Source organism: Erythrolamprus reginae, chromosome Z, assembly GCF_031021105.1.
Source record: "Erythrolamprus reginae isolate rEryReg1 chromosome Z, rEryReg1.hap1, whole genome shotgun sequence".
In the NCBI taxonomy this organism is placed as follows: Eukaryota; Metazoa; Chordata; class Lepidosauria; order Squamata; family Dipsadidae; genus Erythrolamprus; species Erythrolamprus reginae.
The window spans coordinates 143637687-143662759 of record NC_091963.1 but is presented as its reverse complement, the minus strand read 5'-3'; the positions used below and the strand labels follow the sequence as shown (position 1 = coordinate 143662759).

The following is a 25073-nucleotide window of genomic DNA, read 5'->3' as shown; positions in this document are numbered from 1 at the left end:
GAATGAATGAATGAATGAATAAACGAATAAACAAACAAACAAACAAACCCTGGTTCAACTGCATAAAACAATCAAAGAGTACCACAGGAAATTTTTTCTTCTCCTCATGCCATCTCTGTCATCGGATGTTGGTGATCATGTTGGCAATCCTATTTTTATCAACAGCTTCACGAACAAAGTGCTGCTATGTTTTGTCCAAGCCAATCGCTTAGATTTTGAAGCTATGATGTTCTTATTTCTGGACCACATTTGGCTTCAATCTTTCTCTGGAGGATCAAGTGGAAGTATGCTATATTTTTCTGGTTGTAGCATCACGTGTTGGGAATATTCTAACTTTTGCTATTTTATTTATTTATTTATTTATTTGTTTATTGGATTTGTATGCCACCCCTCTCCGGAGACGGCTAACAGCAACAATAAAACAGTGTACAATAGTAATCTGATACTAGAGATGATTAAAAAAACCATTAATATAAAAAAACAAACATACAGACATACACACCATGCATAGAATTGTAAAGGCCTATGGGGAAAGAGGATCTCATTTCCCCCATGCCTGACGGCAGAGGTGGGTTTTAAGAGGTTTACGAAAGGTAAGGAGGGTGGGGGCAATTCTAATCTTCGAGGGGGAGTTGGTTCCAGAGGGCTGGAGCCGCCACAGAGAAGGCTCTTCCCCTGGGTCCCGCCAAGTGACATTGCTTAGTTGACGGGACCCGGAGAAGATCCACTCTGTGGGACCTAACTGGTCGCTGGGATTCGTGCAGCAGAAGGCGGTCCCTGAGATAATCTGGTCCGGTGCCATGAAGGGCTTTATAGGTCATAACCAACACTTTGAATTGTAACCGGAAACTGATCGGCAACCAATGCAGACTGCGGAGTGTTGGTGTAACATGGGCATACTTGGGGAAGCCCATGATTGCTCTCGCAGCTGCATTCTGCATGATCTGAAGTTTCCAAACATTTTTCAAAGGTAGCCCCATGTAGAGAGCATTACAATAGTCGAACCTCGAGGTGATGAGAGCATGAGTGACTGTGAGCATTGACTCCCGGTCCAGATAGGGCCACAACTGGTGCACCAGGCGAACATGGGCAAACAGCCCCCTCGCCACAGCTGAAAGATATTTCTCTAATGTGAGCTGTGGATCGAGGAGGACGCCCAAGTTGTGGACCCAGGGTAATGGACGGACAGATGGAATTGTCCTTGGGAGTTTTATTTTGTGGTTTTGATATTTCCATTGGCTTGCTCTGGCGGTTTATCCCCTCATTTCTGATTTTGTCAACCCAGTTCGTCTATAAATCCAGATTTCAAATGCTTCTAATCTCTTCAAGTGGCTTTTTGTCGGAGACCAACTCTGTCCTCAGTAGAGCAGGATAGAATATCTGACAAGCCTGATTTTCAAATTTAGGCTTTATGTTGTGACTGCACAAGACCTTTTTATGTTTTTGAAGAACACTGTTTAAGCTTGTCTCTATCTTTGTCTTTACTTCAGCTGTCATGTCCCAGCTGAAGAGGTCATATTATCATGTCATCAAACATTTTTCTAAAATTTGCCAAGGGGTCCTCAATTTTGGGACACATTCTGTAAGTTAGCCCGTTTCGAGGTTGCAAATTGATTGGTCTTTTGACATTGCACATTGCAGCGTTTTGCCCAGTTAAGGGTTACAAAAGACAGGAAAATTTTAGCAGAAGATAGATGTCCTACACATTGAAAGCTGAGTCAGCCCGTGGAAGTAGAAATGTGTTCTGGAAAGTGTATTCAGGGGTATGCTCCTCTCATACGCTTTATCATGGAAAAAGCACCACTGCCTGTTTAATAGTAGATAGAATTAGAGTTTTTGCTTTGTTGCAAATTACCCATAGTGGCGGCATGGTTGAAATGCATAGAGTTATGTGCAGCAAAAGGAAACACTAGCACCAGGGTTCATCCATGATGGGAATGAATGAAACCAACATTCAAAAAATATTGACATAACAAAATTTTAAAATTTACATTATTTTTTTTAAAATACTCATTTGGCAGCATTGCGTATCAATATATTTTCTATATATCTACAGTACATGTTCATTAACTTATCCTTATGCACATAATTAATTAAATTCCAACCTATTGAAGAGTGTTTGGAAACTCCAGATCGTGCAGAATGCAGCTGCGAGAGCAATCATGGGCTTCCCCAGGTATGCCCATGTTACACCAACACTCCGCAGTCTGCATTGGTTGCCGATCAGTTTCCAGTCACAATTCAAAGTGTTGGTTATGACCTATAAAGCCCTTCATGGCATCGGACCAGAATATCTTCGAGACCGCCTTCTGCCACACGAATCCCAGCAACCGGTTAGGTCCCACAGAGTTGACCTTCTCCAGGTCCCGTCGACTAAATAATGTCGGCTGGCAGGACCCAGGGGAAGAGCTTTCTCTGTGGCGGCCCCGAGCCTCTGGAACCAGCTCCCCAGGGAGATTAGGATTGCCCCCACCCTCCTTGCCTTTCGTAAACTCCTTAAAACCCACCTCTGCCATCAGGCATGTGGGAACTGAGACATCTCCCCTTGCCTATGTAGTTTTGTGTATGGTATGTTTGTGTGTATGCTTTTTGAATAATGTTGTGTTTGGGCCTGAGCCAGCTGTTGCCCCGACATATGTGAGAGATGCGTCACAAAGTGATTGCGAAAGCCTGGATGACAGCCAGGAAAACGTGGCAGACAGCCCAGACGATGAGGACTTGGCAGAGAGCCCAGGGGATTTAGTAAACAGCCCGTCCGATAGCCTCTCCTCATTGGATTCAGGTGCTGAACAGCTAATAGACATGCGTAGCTGGAGAGCCATGCAACGGAAGGCTCAATTAAGGGACTATCACTGGTGATCATAGTAGCACCTGTGGCTGGGTGTGGTCCCCATAATGAGGGCTGAGTGTGGTTCCCATAATGAGGGGTACAGTTATAAAAGAGAACAGAGGCAGAGGCAAACTGGATGTTTATCTGTGTGGTTTGTGTGACTTTGTGGTTCCTGCTTTGAAGCCTCTGCTCCGTGCCTTTGGATTTCAACCCAGCATTTTCAGGCAAGTGGGAGTTAAAAACTCTGGGACTAGCTGTTGCTCTTGTGCCTCAAAGATTCAGAGAACTCCTGAACAGTTTCTGCTCCGTTCAGTTTGTCTTTGCTTTTTCCTGCACTTTGTATTTGGCTGACTGTTCGCCTGGAACTGTGTTTTACTCCTGACAATAAGGACAGTTTTCTTTAACTTTCTCTGTTTGTTTAATACAAGTTTGCTGATTAGCAAAGCACGTGTGTGTTTGATCTTTTTTCCTGGACCGTTAATTATCGCCTGAGCCCAGTCAGGCAGAACAAATAATGGGTTTTTAGATTTTTAATATTCGATTTGTTGTTGTATGTTGTTTTATTGCTGCTGTGAGCCTCCCCAAGTCTGCAGAGAGGGGTGGCATACAAATCTAATAAATAATAATAATAAAATAATAATACAATTTTCTCTTATAACATCTTTCTATATCTATCCAACTTTCATCTTATGTCCTATTTACATATCTAACTATTTAACTTTTTTGCGCCTATGTTCCAACTAATTATACCAATTATTCCACATTTTATAAAATTCTGTTTCCTTTTATTTCCATGGTTCCATGGTTAATTTAAACATTTCCGTACATTCTAATATTTTAGTTGTTATCATTGTACTCGAAGGGACACTTGCTGTTTTCCAGTTTTGGGTGTACATGATTCTGACTGCTGTTATTATATGTAATATAAGATACTGATTGTTGTTATTTATTCTCCGTACTGAAGGAGCGGGTCCAGCAGTCACATGGGTTGCTCATGTCCAATCCGGTGGAACTGAGCCTAGTGTTAAAAAAGCTTGCTGGATCCGCCCCTTCCCCAGAATTCGCTCAGTTCGCATATCCTGCGGTTGTATTGTGATAGCTCGTTCAACATTCTAACACCTTCCCTTCGATCTTTCCTTCAAAAGTAGTAAGAATTGTTTATCCTTATTTGTTTACTTGCACTAATAGCGCCAGCCGTTTGTGGCTCGGCTTTTTTCCTTGGGAGAAGTTGCGGTTTCGTTTTCCCCCGGCTGTTTTGCCGTTTACGATCCCCGCTGCCGCTTGTGGATTCCTTTAATCCTTTGGCCTGGAGGTCTTGGTGCAAGTATTGCTTCACTGATTCATTATAGTATTATTGTTAAAGGGCTTAAGAAATACCTCCTGCGGAGTGAGACGCTTGTTTCTAGTCTCCTGGACTTAGTCGATCGCTTCCCCTTTAAGAATTCTATTACGGAGCGATTTTTCGGCGCGAAGGCCTTTGCGCCCTTTTTAAATTTAGGCCTCTCGTGTTGGCCTTCTGCCAGCCGCGTAGGCCTCAGTCCACCGCTTGGATCCCGGAGTGGGCTTTGGGACGCTCAGGCTTAATTCTCCACCGGCTAAGCCTCCAACCAGAGTGCCTTGGTTACTTTAATTAAAGTTTAGGGAGGCTGGCCACGCTGTATTTGGGGACACGAACTCTGGGTTTGCCCAGATTGCCCTCAAGTCTCAGCAGCTCCGAGGCCTCGGAGCAGGATCCATTCCTCTTGGGAAGTCTTTGAAATTCTTCTCCCTAATTATTCAGTTATTTGGCTCAGCCTTGTCTTCTGTTAATTGTCAGACTATGGCTACTTTTCCCAAGAGAGGCACCACTCAAGGTCCCAGAGAGGCCAGGCCTATAGGCGATGAGATTACCAGTATCCCCCAGGCCTCGACCTCCTCTTCTTCAGGGGCCCGCCCCTCGACCAAGGTCACCAGGGCTGAGAAGAGAAGGGACCTAGCCCTACAAAGAATCCATGACAAATCAGCAAAGCGTTTGAAAGTACAGGCCCAAGTACTCAGTAGTCAAGACCCCCCAGAGGCTTCTAATCTGCCTCCTTCTGGGGTCCCTGTGTTATCTCTGGATGAGCCAAACCTAGACAGACCCCAACCTAACCTATGGGGAATAGGTCCAGAGGAACCAGATATTATTGAAGATTCCCAGGCCTTCAGGGATTCTTCTGCCATTCCTGCTGATATTTCTAGTTTACCTCCTGAATTCCAATCTATTTTTTCTGTGTTATCCAAGGCCATTGATGCTAAATTCTCTACCATCAATGCGCTTCCCTTACCTCCTCCACCTCCTCGTCCCTCCTGCCCCTTGGGTTCTTCCCCAGCGGTTAGAGCTCCTATTCAGGATGAATCAGATTCCTCTCAGGACGAATATGACGATATGGAGGAGGATGAGGATCCCTTTCAAGGCCTCTCAGATGATGAGGAATCCCAAATAAAGGTTCCTTCTCCAATTACTATTTTTCCTTCTCAATTGTTCAAATCTCTCCTCCTCAAAGCTAGAATTTCTACGGGATTGGCGGCCCAGGAGAAACAGGCCTCCACATCCACTGATCCCCCGGAGGAGAATTTACCTTACTTCACAGAGGAACAGGAGGATAACGAGGTAATTCCTATGCCTAAATTGTTTAAAGATGCCTTACTTAAGCAGTGGGATTTCCCAGCCTCTGGGCTTAATCCCTCAACCAAGGACAAAAAATTGTACAAACTCTCCTCTTCCTATGAGGAGCTCCTATCCTTTCCTAAACCGGATGAACCTGTCAAGATCCTTCACTCGGCGGCTGCTGTGCCAGGCGAAGCAGAGGAAGTCCTCCGCCCAGAGGACAAGCGGATTGAACAAATGCTCAAAAGAGGATTCACCGCAGATTCCTGGGCCATTAAAAGTTCTGCAGCGGCTTCCTTTTTCTCCAGAGCCATGCTTCTGTGGCTTCGCCAACTTCAACAGCATATTCCTCCCGATGACTTGAGAGGTCAACAAGACTTCAACAAGGTCTTTGCAGCTGCTCAGTACGTGGCTGATGCCACTTTACAATCTACTAGATTTTCTGCTAAGTCTATTGCAGCTTCTACAACGGCAAGAAGACTCCTATGGCTTCGCCCTTGGCAAGCAGGAGTACGCCAGAAGTGGCAGTTATCTCTGGGACCCTTAAAGCGCGACCTTCTTTTCGGGGATCTTCTGGATCCACTCCTCACGGAAACCACGGACAAGAAGAAAGTATTGGGTCCAACCACCAAAAAGGCTACCAAAACGCAGTCCTTTCGTCGCCCAGGGCGTCAGCAAGATCAAGCGGCTTCCTATCAGAGATCTCCAGGTCAGTATTCCCCCCGCTTTCGTTCCCAAGGTAGGAACTCCAGGGGCAGAGGTTTTCGCTTCCAAAGGGGAGCGTCCTCTAACAGGGCTTCAAAAAAACCTAGATGGTAGTTCTCCCTCGATTCCCATAGGTGGTCGCCTAGCCCATTTCGCCTCTAATTGGCGTCTCACCTCCAAGGACCCCTGGGTCATTGACACTGTTCAAACAGGCCTTCTTTTAGAATTTATTTCTCCCCCCCCGAAACGTTTTATTTCCTGCCCTTCTCCCAGGTCCTCCTCAGATTGTAACCGTATGGAGGAGGCCATTTCCCACTTATTGTCCATCAGAGCCATTCAACCGGTTCCCCCCGGTCAGAGGGGTCTAGGTTTTTATTCCATCCTATTTATGGTTCCAAAATCCTCCGGAGGTTGGAGAGCTATTTTGGATTTAAAGAAGCTGAACCTATTCATCAAATATAGGAAGTTTAAAATGCACTCCTTATCATCCATTTTGGCCGCCATCCACCCGGGAGATTTCATGGTCTCTTTAGACCTCACTGAGGCCTACCTCCACATTCCTATAGCCAAATGCCACAGAAAATTTTTACGTTTCTCCTTTCAGGGCAGGCATTTCCAGTATAGGGCGATGCCATTTGGCCTTTCCTCGGCCCCTCGGGTCTTTACAAAGCTCTTGGGGTCCCTGGCGGCCTATATCCGGGCGTCTCCCATTCACATTTTATGTTATCTTGATGATATTTTGATTCATGGGAACTCCCTAGAGAAAGTGAAAACAGACCTTTCTGTCACCATGTCAGTTCTTCAGGACCATGGATTTTCCATCAACTTTGACAAAAGTCATCTCCAACCTTCCACATCCATCTTACACCTGGGATCCATTATTAATTCAGAATCCTCCCAGGTCTTTCTCTCTCCTGAGAGAAAATTCAGTATAGGGGAGTTAATTTCTTGCATTTTATCTCAACCTTCAGTATCCATAGTAACCCTGTCTTCCCTCTTGGGGAAGATGGTGTCATGCATAGGCATCATTCCCTGGGCTCGCCTTCATGCTAGGGAACTACAGTGGCTCCTATTACCCTTTCAGAGATCGGGGCACAGCAACTCAAGTCGTCGCATTGTCATCCCACCAATTGTTCGCAGATCCTTCAAGTGGTGGAAGTCTCCGGCCATGGACAAAGGATCCCCGTTCAGGTGCCCGGATCAATTTGTCATCACCACAGATGCCAGTCTATCGGGATGGGGCGCCCACGCCCAGGGGATGATAGCCCAGGGCACGTGGTCCCCGGAGGAAGCTTCCAAGCCAATCAATTGGCTAGAGTTAAGAGCCGTTTCCTTGGCTCTGAAGCATTTCTCTCCTCGCATTCCCAACCGGCACGTTCTCATTCTCACCGACAACATTGCCACAAAAAGCCATATCTGCAGACAGGGGGGCACGAGATCCAAGGCCCTCATGAGGGAGGCCCTCAAGTTAGGCCTTTGGGCGGAAAAACATCTTCGGTCGCTCCTAGCCGACCACATCTCGGGGAGCCTCAACGTCCAGGCGGATTGGCTATCTCGAGCAACGATAGACCCAGGAGAGTGGAACCTCCATCAAGACCTGTTCCATCAAATCAGCCTCAGATTCGGCCTACCAGTTCTGGATCTCTTCGCGACCAATGCGAACGCCCAACTCCCTCGCTTTTTTTCCAGATTTCCATCCCCGGGAGCGGAAGCAATCAATGCCCTCCGGAGCCCATGGCCTCCAGGCCTACTTTACGCATTCCCTCCAATTCCAATTCTCCCGGACGTGATTCACAAGGTCCTCACCGAGAGGGCCCGAGTAATCTTAATCGCCCCTCATTGGCCCCGCCGGCCCTGGTTCGCGGATCTCCAACAGTTGTCCGTCCAGGACCCTTGGCGACTCCCCGTTTCGGGGGATATGCTGCGGCAGGGGGCCTCATTCCATCCAGACCCGGAGTGGTTCCACCTCACCGCCTGGCTGTTATCAGGAGAGACTTAGAACTGCGTGGCCACGACCCCGATACAGTGGAGGTCATTTTACAGGCCAGAAGGGGTTCGACCAATCGAATCTACGACCACACGTGGTCCAAGTTTCACCAGTGGTGTCTACAGGAAGGCCTCTCTCCCCTGTGCATCCCCATACACAGAATCATTTCCTTCCTTATGCAAGGTTTCCATCAGGGACTTTCCACCAGCACCCTCCGGCGTCATCTGGCGGCCATTTCCTCTGTCCTAGCGGGCCCCCGCAGACAGCCTCTCCGCTCCTTTCCAGAAGTTCAGGAATTCCTCAAGGGCATAGCCAACCTCAGACCTTCCAAGGTCCACAGGTATCCTTCCTGGGATTTGCCACGGGTTCTCCATTCCCTCACGCAGGCACCATACGAACCCCTAAAATCGGCGTCCCTCAGGTACCTATCCTTTAAAGTAGCATTCCTGGTGGCTATTACCTCTGCCCGACGCATTTCGGAGCTGGCTGCCCTCTCAATCAGGCAGGACCTTTGTCAATTTCATCAGGACAAGGTAGTCTTGCGACTGGACCCCACCTTCTTACCCAAGGTCAGTTCCATGTTCCACAGAACTCAGGATATTGTCCTACCTTCCTTCTGCCTCCAACGAGACCATCCCTTGGCAATTAGATGGCACACCCTGGATCTCATTAGAGCGCTGAGAATCTATATCCAACGCACAGGACCCTTTCGGAGGTCAGAAGCACTTTTTATAGCCTATCACCCCAGAGTCATGGGTGCCAAAGTGTCTTCAACAGTAATAGGCCGTTGGATCAGAGGGACTATATCTAAGGCCTACGAGTCGGCCTCCCTCTCAGTTCCAAGGAACATCACAGCGCATTCCACCAGGAGCGCAGCCACCTCGGCCGCTTGGGCGACTCAAGCCCCGTTGGAGGAGGTCTGCAAAGCAGCCACTTGGGCCTCGCCAAATTCCTTCATCAGGCACTACAAGATTGACTCTTACGCTTCAGCGGACGCTGCCTTCGGCAGAAGGGTACTCCAATCCGTTATCTCACACGATAGCAATCTAATCCCACCCTAGGGACCATCTATTGGGTATGTCCCATGTGACTGCTGGACCCGCTCCTTCAGTACGGAGAATAGGCGTTGATTGCTTACCTGAACGCCTCTTCTCGTACGGTGAGCGGGTACAGCAGTCACTTCCCGCCCTTGTATGTGTCTTCTTTACCTTCCTATAACCTTTCTTCCTCTAACAATGAGAGTTGAACACTACAGAGCTTCACAGCTGAGCCTAGTCTATGGATTCGCGAATTCTGGGGAAGGGGCGGATCCAGCAAGCTTTTTTAACACTAGGCTCAGTTCCACCGGATTGGACATGAGCAACCCATGTGACTGCTGTACCCGCTCACCGTACGAGAAGAGGCGTTCAGGTAAGCAATCAACGCCTATTTTCCTCTTTATAATTCCTAGTAAGAACATTTCTGGTTTTAAATCTGTTTTTATTGATTGATTGATTGATTGATTGATTGATTGATTGATTGATTGATTGGATTTGTATGCCGCCCCTCTCCGTAGACTCGGGGTGGCTAACAACAATGATAAAAACAGCATGTAACAATCCAATCCAATACTAAAATAACTAAAAAAAACCCTTATTATAAAAACCAAACATACATACAGACATACCATTCGTAAATTGTAAAGGCCTAGGGGGAAAGAATATCTCAGTTCCCCCATGCCTGACGGCAGAGGTGGGTTTTAAGAAGTTTACGAAAGGCGAGGAGGGTGGGGGCAATTCTAATCTCTGGGGGGAGTTGGTTCCAAAGGGCCGGGGCCGCCACAGAGAAGGCTCTTCCCCTGGGTCCCGCCAAACGACATTGTTTAGTTGACAGGACCCGGAGAAGACCAACTCTGTGGGACCTAACTGGTTGCTGGGATTCGTGCAGCAGAAGGCGGTCCTGGAGATATTCTGGTCCGATGCCATGAAGGGCTTTATAAGTCATAACCAATACTTTGAATTGTGACCGGAAACTGATCGGCAACCAATGCAGACTGTGGAGTGTTGGTGTAACATGGGCATATTTGGGAAAGGCCATGATTGCTCTCGCAGTTGCATTCTGCATGATCTGAAGTTTTCGAACACTTTTCAAAGGTAGCCCCATGTAGAGAGCATTGGTTTTGTAATTTTTTCTATTCACCTGAATCTTCTCCCAATATTTTTTTTAACTTTTGGGCACATCCACCACATGTGGATGTGCACACATTCCCAGATCTGTAGCATACTGCATTCTAACCATCACATGCGCCACCATGGCTCATATGCAGGTAATCCTGCACTTAAAACCACATTTGATCCCTGTTTTATCAACTTCCTTGCCTCCGTGTTTAAATGAATCACTGCTGTTGTCAAATTAGGCACACCGTCATTAAATGAATCCGGATTTCCCCTTTGGCTTTTCGGGGTCAGAAGGTCTCAAAAGGTCATTGATCACCTGAAACACCCCACCCCACAGTAGACTGGCAACCATCATGAATGTGAACCGGTTTGCCAAGTCTGAATTTTGATCATGTGACCAAGTAGGGACTGCGGTAAGGGTCGTAAGTCACGCTCCCCCCAGCAGCTCCATTATAACTTCAAACAGTCACTAAATGGATTCGCTTAACCACCGAGGCAAGAAAGTTGGTTAAACCAGGTCAAAATTTACTTAACAAACAGAAATTTAGAGGCTCAATTGTGGTTGTTAAGTCGAGGGCTACCTGCCTATGCGTCATAGTGGCACCATGGTTAGAATGCAGTATTGCAGGCTGCCTGTACTTTTTCGACTGTCATTCCTGACTGCCAAACGTGGGGGTGCCCAATTTCTTGAGTGTCCTCAAAATGGGATCCTCATTGGTTTATGGAATTCACCTCCAGAAGAGGTCATGACAGCTGTCAGCCTGGATAGCTTCAAGGCAGGATTAGACAGATTCACGGATGCCAAGGGTATCAGTGGGTATTGAAACGGATATCCAAGTGCCACCTCTATGTTGGTTGAGGCAGGCAGGATTCCCTTGGGTCCCATTTGTTGGGGGTCAAGGGAAAGGGAGGGTTTTTCCCTCTCTTTCTGCTCAAGATCCTGCTTAGCCGCCCCGAGTCTATGGAGAGGGGCGGCATACAAATCTAAAATGAGCCGGGGTGGCGCAGCAGGTAGAGTGCTGTACTGCAGGCCACTGAAGCTGACTTGTAGATCTGAAGGTCAGCGGTTCAAATCTCATCACTGGCTCAAGGTTGACTCAGCCTTCCATCCTTCCGAGGTGGGTAAAATGAGGACCCGGATTGTGGGGGCAATAGCCTTGCTCTGTTAAAACAGTGCTGTTGCTAACATGTTGTAAGCCGCCCTGAGTCTAAGGAGAAGGGCGGCATAAAAATCAAAATAAATAAAATTAATTAATTAATAATAATAATAATAATAATAATAATAATAATAATAATAATAATAATTAAAAAAAATAAGTTCCCCATGGACAATTGGTGGGCCAATGTGTGACACAGTTTCAATTCAGTTTTATTTGATTATAGTCAATTGACCATATCAAAGCAAAAATAGCGACCACATCGGTCATTATAAAACTGCGGCTCATCATAAACACTATACAGCAGTGCAAACTGTGTGACACAGAATGCTGGGCTTTGCATGGCTCTTCTTATGTTCTTATGGCATGTTTGTGGACAGCAGGCCTCTCTCTCTCTGAGGCTACCAGTTTTGAAATTGCAGGGTTGAGGAATAGCTTTATTTTCAAACTCTTTACTGAAATGAGAAGAAAGGGCCAAAGCCAGGGGTGGGCTGCTGGGGGTTCGGGAGAACGTCTAAGCTTAGGTTCTGTGCAGGTCGGGAAACCCCCAAGTCCCACACTTGGCTGACCTCACCTGCCTCTCCCAGGAGTTCCCATACGGCTCATTTTAGGTATAGGTAAGTGCAGGGCAAAAAATGGGCTTGTTTCCAACCGGAGGCTTGAGGAAAACCTCCAGAGCAGGGGTCCCAAAACTTTTTACACAGGGGGCCAGTTCACTGTCCCTCGGACTGTTGGAGGGCCGGACTATAAAAAAAACTATGAACAAATCCCTATGCACACTGCACATACCTTGTTTTAAAGTAAAAAACAAAATGGGAACGTACTATTTAGAGGGGGGAGAAGATCTGAAATTCATATATGTTTATGTTTTGTTTTTAATTTTCTTTTGTTAACATCTGATTGGCTATACAAGGTTGTCTTGGCTTATGAAAAATGTATAAAGAAAGAAGGAAGCACTTTGGCATAATGGTTAATAAGTTAGAAATATAATTGGTGTTGCACTTTTTGAAGGAACATTAAGGAGGGAATTTAATTAAAAGAAAATGAATGTAACTGGATGACAAAATTAGAAAAAAAACCTTTTGCAACTTTTTTGATGATTGATATTAGTTACTAACAAAATACCACATTTTATTCATGGAAAATTAGATGGTACACTGTGTTGTTTGAATGTATGTTGAGAGAAATTTTTTTAAAAAAATCCCCCCCCCCAAAACAGTCCTTCCTTCCTTCCTTCCTTTCTTCCTTGTTCCCTCCATTTCTCCTTTCCTTCCTTCCCTCCTTCATTCCTCTCCACTTCTCCTTCCCTCCCTCTCTTTCCCTTTTCTTTCTTTCTCTCTTTTCTCTGTGCTCTTGTCACTCACTGGCGGGCCAGATAAATGGCCTCAGTGGGCCGCATGTGGCCCGCGGGCCATAGTTTGGGGACCACTGCTCCAGAGTGTGGGTAAGGCAAAAATGCCACCACCCCCATAGTACAGGAGGCCAAGAAGGCCACACCCACCCAGCGACAGGCAGAGAACCCCTTGCTAAATTTTTTAAAGGCCACCCCTGGAGCCCTCTATCACCCATTTAGATAACAAACCAAGGTGGGATAAAATGAGATCCTGGGCTTAATCAGATGATGTTCTTTAACCAATTCTTTCCTCATTTTTCCAGGCTGTCCTGAGCAACGTGCGCCTTCCTTCATGAAGCAGAGCCTGCTTGATTGACAGCTCTTGGGTTGAGGAAGTGCAGTTGGGAAAGGGACTTGTCCATCACCTCCTTCCTGAACCTCGGACCTCAGACTGTTTTCTGCCAGCCATGGCTGACCCCATCATGGACCTCTTTGACGATCCTAACCTCTTTGGCTTGGACTCATTGACCGATGAGAGCTTTAACCAGGGTGCTCCAGATCCCATTGAAGAGGCGTTAGGGCTTTCAGGGGCCACCCTAGACTCTTTAGCGGGGGGCTCCAAAGATCAGCAGGTTACCGCCCAGCCGGAGCCCTCCCAACCACAGACCCTGCCCCTACCCGAGGCACGACCGGAATCCGGGACCGAGCCACCCCAGCGAGATCAGCAAGGCCTCCTCCAGGTCCCTCAAGATCAAGAGGTTCTCAGCCAAGGCAACCCGTTCATGGGTGTCTCATCGGCCACAGCCACCTCAACGGTTGCCCCCTCTTCATCTTCCGGGGGGCAGCAAACTGCCCTGCCCGCGCCAGCCCCCAAGATTGTCATTCTGAAAGCTCCGGCTGGAAGCTCCATGACCGGCGCTCACGTGGCCCAAATCCAAGCTCAGCCCATCGGGGCAGCCAACGGGGGCAAAGTGACCTTTGCCAAGGTCCTGACGGGAACCCCTTTGCGTCCCGGGGTCTCCATTGTCTCAGGCAATGCAGTGCTCGCCACCAAAGTGTCTCCTGGAGCCGGGGCACCCGCTACACTCCACCGACTGGTGCAGCCCGGGCGTCCTGTCAAGCAGCTAGTCCTGCAGCCCATGAAGAGCCAAGCAGGAGGGAACACGGGGGCTGTCCCACTCAAACCTGCCGTGACCCTGACTTCAACTCCAGCTCAGGTGAGCACACAGTTCTTCCAGGTGAGGATGCAACAACTTCAGAGATTCTTTTACAGATATTTACAGATGTTTACAGATTAACAGAGTTGGGAGGGAACTTGAAGGTCGTCTAGTCCAACCTCCCCCCCCCCCCAAGCAGGAGACCCTTAAATAAATGGCAAGTGGCAGTCCAGTTTCTTCTTGAAAAGCTTCCAGTGAAGAAGCTCCTACAACTTCCAATGGCAACTTCTATTCCAATACAGTAGTACAGTAATACCTCATGATACGAACTTAATTGGTGCAAGGAGGAGGTTCGTAAGACGAAAGGTTCGTAAGACGAAACATTGTTTCCCATAGGAAACAATGTAAAGTCAATTAATCCGTGCAACCAAAAAAACCCCCCGCAAAAAAACGGCGTTCGGCGACTGCTGGGAAGCCGCGCGGCTGTTTTAAAAGGTGACAGCCGGCCTGGGGGGCTTCCCAGCACCCCCCCCGAACCCTGAACTTTTGCCGAACTTCCGGGTTCGGGGTTCGGGGGGGTGCTGGGAAGCCCCCCAGGCCGGCTGTCACCTTTTAAAACAGCTGCGCGGCTTCCCATCTGTCTCCGAACGCCGAACGCGGAAGTTCGGGTTTGGCGTTCGGCGTTCGGAGACAGCTGGGAAGCCGCGCGGCTGTTTTAAAATGTCACAGCCGGCCTGGGGGGCTTCCCAGCACCCCCCCGAACCCCAAAGTTCGGGGTTCGGGGGGGAGCTGGGAAGGCCCCCAGGCCGGCTGTGACATTTTAAAACAGCCGCGCGGCTTCCCAGCTGTCTCCCGAAGCCGAACGCCGAACGCGGAAGTTCGGCAAAGGTTCGGGGTTCGGGGGGGGGGGGTGCTGGGAAGCCCCCCAGCCCGGCTGTGACCTTTTAAAACAGCCGCGCGGCTTCCCAGCTGTCTCCCGAAGCCGAACACCAAAACCGAACTTCCGCATTCGGCGTTCGGAGACAACTGGGAAGCCGCGCGGCTGTTTTAAAAGGTCACAGCCGGGCTGGGGGGCTTCCCAGCAACCTCCAGAACCGAACCCGGGGTTCAGAAAAATTTTGCCTCTTCTTACGAACTTTTTTCGAGTTACGAACCGGCGTTCGGGAGGCTTCTGGGAAGCCCCGCCGCCCGGCTGTTACCTTTTAAAACAGCCGCGCGGCTTCCCAGCAGTCTCCGAACACCGGTTCGTAACTCGAAAAAAGTTCGTAAGAAGAGGCAAAATTTTTCTGAACCCCGGGTTCATATCACGAGTTGTTCGTAAGACGAGGGGTTCATATCTTGAGGTACCACTGTACCTCTAGATACGAGCTGCTCCACATGCGAGTATTTCAAGATACGAGCCACGAGGGGAGAGACATTTCTGTTCCAGACCCGAGCTCAAATTCGGGATACGAGCCGAGCGTCCACTAGGTGGCGCAAGAATCCTTGCTTTTGGTTATCTCGGAGGGGAAAAACAAAGTCTAAAGCCATTTGTTCCAGATACGAGTTGCTCGACATACAAGCTCCCTTCTGGAACGAATTATGCTCGTATCTAGGGGTACTACTGTAGTTGATTGTTCTCACTGCCAGAAAGTTCTTCCTTATTTTCAGGTTGAATCTCTCCTTGGTCAGCTTCCATCCATTGTCTGGCCTTCACGTGCTTTGGAAAATAGCTTGACACCCACCCACCCCTCCTCTGTGCCACATATTGGAACAGTGCTGTCATGTCTCCCCTGGTCCTTCTCTTCACTAGCCATGCTCAATTCCTGCAACCGTTCTTCACATGTTTTAGCCTCCAGTCCCCTAATCATCCTGGTTGCTCTTCTCTGCAATCTTTCTAAAGTTCTCAACGTCTTTTGTATAGTCTGGTGGCCATAACTGGATGCAGTACTCTTCAGTGTGGTCTTACTAAGGCTTGATAGAGTGGTATTAGTACCTCACTTGATCTTGATTGTATCTCTCTGTTAATGTAATTTAGGATTGCATTGACTTTTTTGGCTGCCGCTGGACAATTCTGGCTCATATTTAGCTGGTTGTCCACTAAGACTCCAAGATCCCCCTCACAGTTATTGCTGTTAAGCCTGGTTTCACTCCAACCTAAAAGGAACTTTTGTTTTTACTTACCTAAGTGTAGAACTTTACTTTTCTCTACATTGAATTTCATTTTGTTACCTAGGCCCCAGTGTTCTTAAGCCTACCATTTAGGGCAATATAATGGCAAATCTGTTTTGGTTAGCGTGCCTTTTTTGACTAGCATGTGCACGTACATACCTACATCCATGCCCTCACTCACTCATCACTCAACCACACATGCACACTCCCCTCCCCATTGTCTCCTGGACATGAACACAGGCCTCACAGCAGACTCCTGAAGCTTGGGGATGGCGAAAAACGGCCAAAAGGCCAACTGGAAGTTCAGAAACAAAGTTCCTGTTGGGCCGTTTTTTGCCGTCCCAACGCTTTATTTTTAATTTTTTTAAAAAAATTATTAATTATTTACATTTAAAACAACAAAAGAGGAACAAAGACACACACACACACACAAACAAAGAAATCTGAGAATATACAAACGTAGCATAATAAAACATGCTGCTCTATAATATAATTTACATTGGTATCGGAACATCTAATGAATAACATAAATGCCAGCTGTTTTGCTGGACCATATTATTTACAGCCTTTCCATGTTTTCTTCCATTTCATTTCCTAATTTTATTATAAATTAATCTTCTTAAATTGCCTTGTTTCTGTTTCTTTATACTTCTTTCCTTGGGATATATTTAACTGTGGATTAATGGATCAATAGAGAACAATGGTTGTGTTTAGCAACAGTTTGTCTGTTTTTCCTTTTTTCCCATTTTCTTTTGAATGTGTATGCAGTATTAAAGTTTTAATTTTTTTTTGTTTGGTTTATCCAATCATACCACCTGTCCCAAGTATTATGGAATTCTCTATTATCTCTACCCTGTATCTCCTGTGTTAAATTGCCGTCCCCACGCTTCCCTGAACCCTGGGGACAATGAAAACAGCCAAAAAGAAGGGCGAAATTTTATTATTTATTTATTTATTAGATTTCTATGCCACCCTTCTCAAGGCGACTCAGGGCGGCGTTCAATATTCAATATTCAGTATTCAATATGAATCCCAGCGACCGCTTAGGTCCCACAGAGTGGGCCTTCTCCGGATCCCGTCAGCAAAACAATGTCGTTTGGCGGGGCCCATGGGAAAAGCCTTTTCTGTGGAGGCCCCGGCCCTCTGGAACCAACTCCCCCAGAGATTAGAATTGCCCCCACCCTCCTCGCCTTTCGTAAGCTCCTTAAAACCCACCTCTGCCATCAGGCATGGGGGAACTGAGATATTCTTTCCCCCTAGGCCTTTTCAATTTATGCATGTTATGTTTGTTTGTAGGGTTATTTGGTTTTTACAATAAGGGTTTTTAGTTGTTTTAGTATTGGATTTATAAGATGTTTTTTATTATTGTTGTTAGCCGCCCCGAGTCTACGGAGACGGGCGGCATACAAATCCAATAAATAAAATAAATAAAAAATATTGAATACAACAATATATAAGAAATCTAAATAACTATAAAAGATTAGGGAAATTTACTAAAAAAAAGTTTTTTAAAGAGACCCCCCATATACAATCACATACATTCCTCCAATCCAGTCATATCTAGTATCTGCCGGAGACAGTCTCGTCACCCGCGGCCCCTATGCCCGCCAGCAGAGGTAGTTTTTTAAAGCTTTGTGAAAGACCAGGAGGGAGGGGGCGGTACGTATCTCCGGAGGGAGTTTGTTCCAGAGGGCCGGGGCCGCCACAAAGAAGGCTCTTCCCCTAGGCCCCTCCAGTCAACATTTTCTGGCCGACGGGACCTGGAGAAGGCCGACTCTGTGGGACCTAACTGGCCGCTGGGATACATGAGGCAGAAGACGGTCCCGAAGATAATCTGGTCCGTAGCCATGTAGGGCTTTGTAGGTCATAACCAGCACTTTTTTTTTTCCTTAAGAGAAACATTTATTAGAGGGTTGCACAATCTGTGTGAAATATAAAGTCCCTTATAAAATACTCACAGTTCTCTAGAAATCCCTTTACCAACTTAGACCACAATCTCAAACGGGTATGTTTTCTGCAGTAATAGTGGTAACTTGCTCGTAAGGTCTGCTCTAGAAGTTTCACAAGATAGGAATTTTATAGCTATGGAAACAGTGAAAACTGGACCTAATAAAATGTTAATCACATACCTTTGTATTTAAGATGTAAAGAAGTAGGTCCAGTAACCCAAAATACCAATGTAAAAGCCTTTAAGAATAAATGTGCTTGGCTATACAACTAAATATATATCACAACAAACAAGAGGGAGGGATTAAAAGTAGTAAGGTCAGCTCAAGATAGGCTCCAAATATACATACAAATTTAATACAGTAATTGCACAAAATGAAAAAAGCAATGTTAGTTGCTTATGATTACCAAGGTTAAAGTTACATGCTTCACAAATGAAGTTGAAATAAAACGCTTAAAATTTTGATGTCTTGTTTCCCTAATGGAACCAGCACTTTGAATTGGGCCCGGAGACCAATTGGCAACCAGTGCAGCTCACGAAAATAAACTGGACTGCACACACATGCGTGCTGGAGCTGACATGGCACAATGCCTCTGGTGCCCTCCAACATGGCTCCATGTGCCACCAGTGCCATAGATTCACAGGTAGAGTGGCGCAGCAGGTAGAGTGCTGTACTGCAGGCCACTGAAGCTGGCTGTAGATCTGAAGGTCAGCGGTTCAAATCTCATCACCGGCTCAAGGTTGACTCAGCCTTCCATCCTTCTGAGGTGGGTAAAATGAGGACCCGGATTGTGGGGGCAATAGCCTAGCTCTGTTACAAAGTGCTATTGCTAACATGTTGTGAGCCGCCCTGAGTCTAAGGAGAAGGGCGGCATAAAAATCGAATAAATAAATAAATAATAAATAAATTACGGATCTAGGCTGTTGGCTCTTCCTGCCAGCTTAATATCTTCTGCAAATTTGGCAAATCCCCCTTCTAATCCCTCATCTAAGTCATCTTGATCCAGGTGGGAGCTAGCTCTGGGGTTATAACACTTGGGAACTTAACCTGGGTCATTTCCAAGGACTTCCAATTCAAAAAACTTGCGGTGTTGCTTTCAGGGGAATTTTAAAAAGCAGGTTTGGGGAAACCGAGCAAGTGGGTTTATGTTATTTTGGGGTGGGGTCAGGGTTAGCGATTCCTAACACCTCCCCAGCTGACTCTTCCTCCATTCTGATGGCAGTATTGGTAGCAAAAACAGATGAAGTTGCTCCTCGGTGTACAACTGCAATTTGAGGCCGATATTTCTGTTGTTAAGTGAGACCTTCTTCAAGTCAGTTGTACCCTATTGTATGACCGGATAGGGCAGATTTCAATTCCCAGAATTCAGGAGGCAGGATTTAACTGTGAATTCTGGCAAGCGGAACAAAGTCTGCGTACACGGGAGTCCTCAATTTAGGACCACAAAATGTCCAGGCTAAGCAAGACATTTTTGTCCCATTTTACGACCTTTCTTGACGCTGTCGTGAATTGCTGCAGTTGTTCCAAGCCAGTAAAACTGGCTTCCCCCTTGACTTTGCTTGTTAGGTGATCACATGATCCCAGGATCATCCAATGGCTGTGAACAGGAGTCAGGTGGATTTTGATCATGTGACCAGTAGTGACAAATGTGAAAAAAGATTGTGTCACATTTTTCAGTGCTGTTGAACCTGGAAGGAAGAAAGGGAAGGAAATAAAGGAAGAAGAAAGAAAAAAGAAAGAAGTAAAGAAAGAAAAGGAAGGGAGGAAGAGAAAGGAAGGGAAGGGAGTAAAAGAAGAAAAGAGAGGAAGGGAGGAAAGAGAAAGGATGAAAGAAAAGGAAGGAAAAGAAGAATAAAAGGAAGGGAAGGAAAAAGGAAGGAAAAGGAAGAATGGAGAGAAGGAAGGAAGGTAAGAGGAAGGAAGGAAAGAAAGAAAGAAGGGAAAAATGGAAAGGAGAGGAAAGGAAGTCTTAACCAAATAAGAATCTTGTAACAGAAGGTGTCTGGTGTTTTCATTATTCATATAAAACAGGGATGCCAAATTCACATCATCACATCGTCGTCACCACATGACAAATCATGGCTTTTTTCTCATTTCCTAAATTGGGGTGTGGGCATGGCCAGCGCATGACGCATCCAGCCCACAGGCTGCAAGTTTGACACCCCTGATCTAAAAGAAGCAATTCCAGTGAGTGCTGCTGAGAAATAAAATAATAGTAGAATTAAAAGAGCACAGCCTGAGGTTTGAAATTGGCATGGTACAATAAAGTTAAGGTTGATATAGATTTTTAAAATTACTATATGGGATAGATGTAAACCTAGAATGTGCCTTTATGGATCTCGGCACAAGAAACATTTTATTGGAAAGAGATAGCAGGTAAAGAAACATGGTTAACATTTTTAGAGTTGTTAAGAACATGAAGAATATAAGATGAAACCAAGAGAGCAATTGGATGCACAGAGATTTATTTCACAGTTCCTTTGTATGGATAACTAACAGAAAAATTCAGGCTACATAACGACATTTGGAATTGAGCAACAAGATGAAGTTGAATTATGTATAAATAATAAACATGCAGTGGCCAAAATGTATAAACTTGCTGAAATTTGAAATGGAGGACGAACAAGTAAAGAGAGTGTATGATAAAATGGGCTAAGAATTTTGGACTTTTGAAACAGTGGGTTCACCTGGTTGAAAGCATTGAAATTGACTTTATTATCACTTGAAACAGAATGTCTATAAATTTATATTATTGGTATGTGACTCCAGAACAATTGGCCAGAATGTATAAGGGTACTTCAAACTTTAGGTTAGAAATGGGAGCAACACGAAAAGTCATTTTATGATGCCTGGGGAACTTGTGAGAAAAAAAGGGATTCAAATATATACACTGATAACCAAAAAATGTAAACATCAATATTCAAGTGAAAGCAGAATTTGTTTTTGTTGGGATTAATGAACAAAAAAAACTAGAAACAAGATATAGAATACTCACAATCATTGCTGCAAGCATATTTGCACAAAAATGAGAGGGAGGGGGATTGAAATACAACATTAGCAATAGTTGGTAAGATGATCAAACTAGGAAAAATGGCAAAAATAATTTGTTTGTCAAGAGAAGGAGCAATACACAATTATTTATTTTTTAAACAGTTTTTTTTAATTGAATTAAAAACAATTTGACATGGCTGTCAAATTTCATAAAGTCTTACCTAATGACAAATATTTTTATAAATTCTTACCTAATTACAAATACCATTCATACCCGATATTTAAATAGGCACAATCGATCAAGCTTCAAACATATATCCTTTCATATGTGCAAATTACTTCCAATACAAATACAATTCCTGCATATCATACAACACTATAACAATATTTTCAGCTCTCAACTTATCAATATTTATCTGTCCCGACATTTTCTCCTCATTTCTAGCCACTGATACATTTTATTTCAAATTATATTTCATCATATTCTGTCACACCCTTGTCTTTTGAGTTCTGAGCCAACATATCCAGTTCTGCACAAATCAATATATTTTGTATTCTCTCTTCTTCAGGGAGAATATCTTTGCTTTTCCAATTTTGCACGAAGACCAATCTTGCTGCTGCTAATATTGCAACCTTACATATATTGTTCCTTTGCTATATTTATCTTTTGTAATCCCTAACAAGAATAGTTTTGCCTTTAACTCTACACTTTGGTTTAACATCTCTCCTAGCCACCTTCTTATCTGATGCCAAATTTTCGGACACCCCCACCACATGTGGTAGAAGGTTCCTGGTTCTGCCTTGCATTTCCAGTACAATGGCTATAGGCTTTTGTTCATGTTAGCTAATGATCAATATACATTTATTAGTAGAAACATAGAAACATAGAAGTCTGACGGCAGAAAAAGACCTCATGGTCCATCTAGTCTGCCCTTATACTATTTTCTGTATTTTATCTTAGGATGGATATATGTTTATCACAGTCATGTTTAAATTCAGTTACTGTGGATTTATCTACCACATCTGCTGGAAGTTTGTTCCAAGCATCTACTACTCTTTCAGTAAAATATTTTCTCATGTTGCTTTTGATCTTTCCCCCAACTAACTTCAGATTGTGTCCCCTTGTTCTTGTGTTCACTTTCCTATTAAAAACACTTCCCTCCTGGACCTTATTTAACCCTTTAATATATTTAAATGTTTCGATCATGTCCCCCCTTTTCCTTCTGTCCTCCAGACTATACAGATGGAGTTCATGAAGTCTTTCCTGATACGTTTTATTCTTAAGACCTTCCACCATTCTCGTAGCCCGTCTTTGGACCCGTTCAATTTTGTCAATATCTTTTTGTAGGTGAGGTCTCCAGAACTGAACACAGTATTCCAAATGTGGTCTCACCAGCACTCTATATAGCGGGATCATAATCTCCCTCTTCCTGCTTGTTATACCTCTAGCTATGCAGCCAAGCATCCTACTTGCTGAATGAAGAGGGAAGGGAAAAGAAAAGGAATGAAGGAGATTATAATGAGAACGAGGGTGGTGGTGTCTCGGAGAAGACCTGCATTAGTCCTTGACCACCACAAGTGCCCCTGTAAATGCACACTATGGGCACATGCAGCTCCGGCCCTCTGAGGTCAAACACCACCCCGATCCGGCCCTCAATGAAATCAAGTTTGACTCCCCTGCCTTTTTTTTTAATTATTATTTTTATTGAATTTTCAAAAAGACAGACAAGGACATACAACACTAAACATTTAAGGAGCTACCATTGCTCCGCTTGTCGTAGAAGTCTAACTAATACAGAAATATAAAAATCCCTAACTGTAATCAGATCAAAGCAGAAATGCCACACGTGTTAGTTACATTCTTGTTGAATTTAACTATATTTTTAATACTAAACTTATTAATTAAATTTCTTTATTTTTTAAAATATTCTATACTTATACAAAAAGGAAAAAGAAAAAATTATTAGTAGTACAATAAAAAAGAAAAAAAATATACACTTCTAAGCTAGTTATACTATATACTATTTCATTCTATATTATAATTAATTGTTAATACCATTTTTAAAACTCCACCAATCATATACTTTGTCCCATATTTTATAAAATTCTGTTTCAGTTTGATTATTTAAACGTTTAGTCATCATATCTAGTTCTGCACATTCTATCATTTTTTTAAATACTTCAGTATCTTTTGGTATTGTCTTTTCTTTCCATTTCTGTGCAAATACTATTCGAGCCGCAACCAATATATGTATTATTAAATAATAAGTTTCTTGACTCCCCTGCTTTAAGGCAATGCCTGACTTGTTTGAATGCTTCCCAACGGTGTTTTTCTTTTTCTTTTTAAAAAGTAAATGCATTGAATTTGGAATTTTAAACGATGAGAGAAGATAGAGCACAATGTTTTCTGACATGCCAGATGTTTCGAGCACATCTTTACTTTTGGGAAGCATTCCGATTCTTAGCCCTTTGCCACCGCTTGCTTTTCCCTTAGAGCAATGAAGGCAAACCTATGGCACGGCTTACGGAACTTGTTCTACTGGCACACAAGCCGTTGTCCTAGCTCAGCTCCAGTGTGCATATATGTGCCAGCCAGCTGATTTTTGGCTCACACAGAGGCTCTGGGAGGGCGTTTTTGGTTTCCAGAGAGCCTCGGGAGGGGATAGGAAAAGATATTTTACACTCCCCCTGCTCCCGGGAAGCCAACACAAACCTACTGGGCCCGCCAGAAGTTGTTCTAGGCCCACCAGAAGTTCCAGCCTCCGTCGGGAGAGCTGTTTGTGCCTTCCCAAGGCATTGAATTATGGGTGTGGGAACTCATAAGTGTTCGATAGCATGCAAACATGCTTTTTCGGCACCCGAAGGAATAAAGGTTCACCATCACTGCCTTAGAGTGCTGAACGAGCCATTGTGGGAAGAGACAAGGCCCGACAGTTTGTGCATGTAGTGTTGGGATGGCAGAGTAAGGAGATGGAGTTTACAGCTGCAGGGTTTCTCCAGCAGGGTTGGTCGAAGCGTTTGCTAAAGGCCAGGTTTCAGATATGCCTTATTTTGTTGAGGTGAAGACAATAAATCTGTTCTCCGAGTTCCTGCGGCTTATGCAGCTACCCTGGTGGTAGCTTTAAAAAAAAAAAAATCTAAAAGGGTGCCTGTGCGTGTGTATTTATGTGCATCTCTATGTTTACGTGTGTTTATGTGCATCTCCAGGGGTCGGCAACCTTAAGCATTCAACGAGCCATTTGGACCTTCAGAAAAGAAAACACAAAACCCTTTTGACATGTAAAATGTAGATGACACTTCATATGTCGGGGTTGTTTTACCTTTAGAATAGAATAGAATAGAATAGAATTTTTATTGGCCAAGTGTGATTGGACACACAAGGAATTTGTCTTGGTGCATATGCTCTGTTATGCTGTGTTTTAAAAACAACAAAACTATAGCGTGTTGCATTTATGAAATTAATGACCTGCTACAGAGAAAACACATTTTTTTTATTTCTGCATGCAACAAAAACATTTTGAACTCTGGAAAAAAAAAAGATGGGTCAAAAAGCCTAATAAATCACTTGCCGGCGGGTGTCCCTCATAATCTGTGGTGACGCATATTTTGAGTGACAGGGATCCGCTGCAGAGGGATGATGAAAGAGCCACATGCGGCTCTAGAGCCACAGGTTGCCGACCCCTGGTATAGTCTCCTACTTTTCTACCAATGGAATTTGCAGCCATCAGAAGTATTTTCCAGTTCTAGCTTGAGATCAGTATTTACAGCGGTAGTGTGTGCATTCATTTATTGAGTTATTTGGCCCCCCTTCTCATAGGGATGGCACTCAAGGGCTTAAAACCAAACGATAAAATGAAACCAGCAACCCTGTTCATAAATATTTAGGATTTCTTCCCTTTTTAAAAACTTACAGCCGAAGACACAAAGAAAGATAAAACATAAATCAGCCAGCAAAGGATGCTTAACCCCTCTATATCTTTGTTTTTGTGCTAGTGGGGATGGGGAGGGGGGGTTCCTTCTATATGTGC

At 44.8% G+C, this 25073-nt stretch overlaps 1 protein-coding gene across 9 annotated transcripts in view; it reads left to right on the top strand.

The window, feature by feature from the left end:
* Positions 1-25073, top strand: part of CHD8 (chromodomain helicase DNA binding protein 8) — a 137562-nt gene that overhangs the window by 33163 nt on the left and 79326 nt on the right. For 7 of the 9 annotated variants that reach the window (XM_070728819.1, XM_070728816.1, XM_070728815.1 and 4 more), the window contains one exon: positions 13121-14035. In XM_070728819.1, the coding sequence (XP_070584920.1) occupies positions 13265-14035 (771 nt within the window). In that variant the 5' untranslated portion in view covers positions 13121-13264. The remainder of the gene's footprint in view (positions 1-13120; positions 14036-25073) is intronic. The other 2 variants (XM_070728820.1, XM_070728817.1) reach the window with 1 other exon arrangement.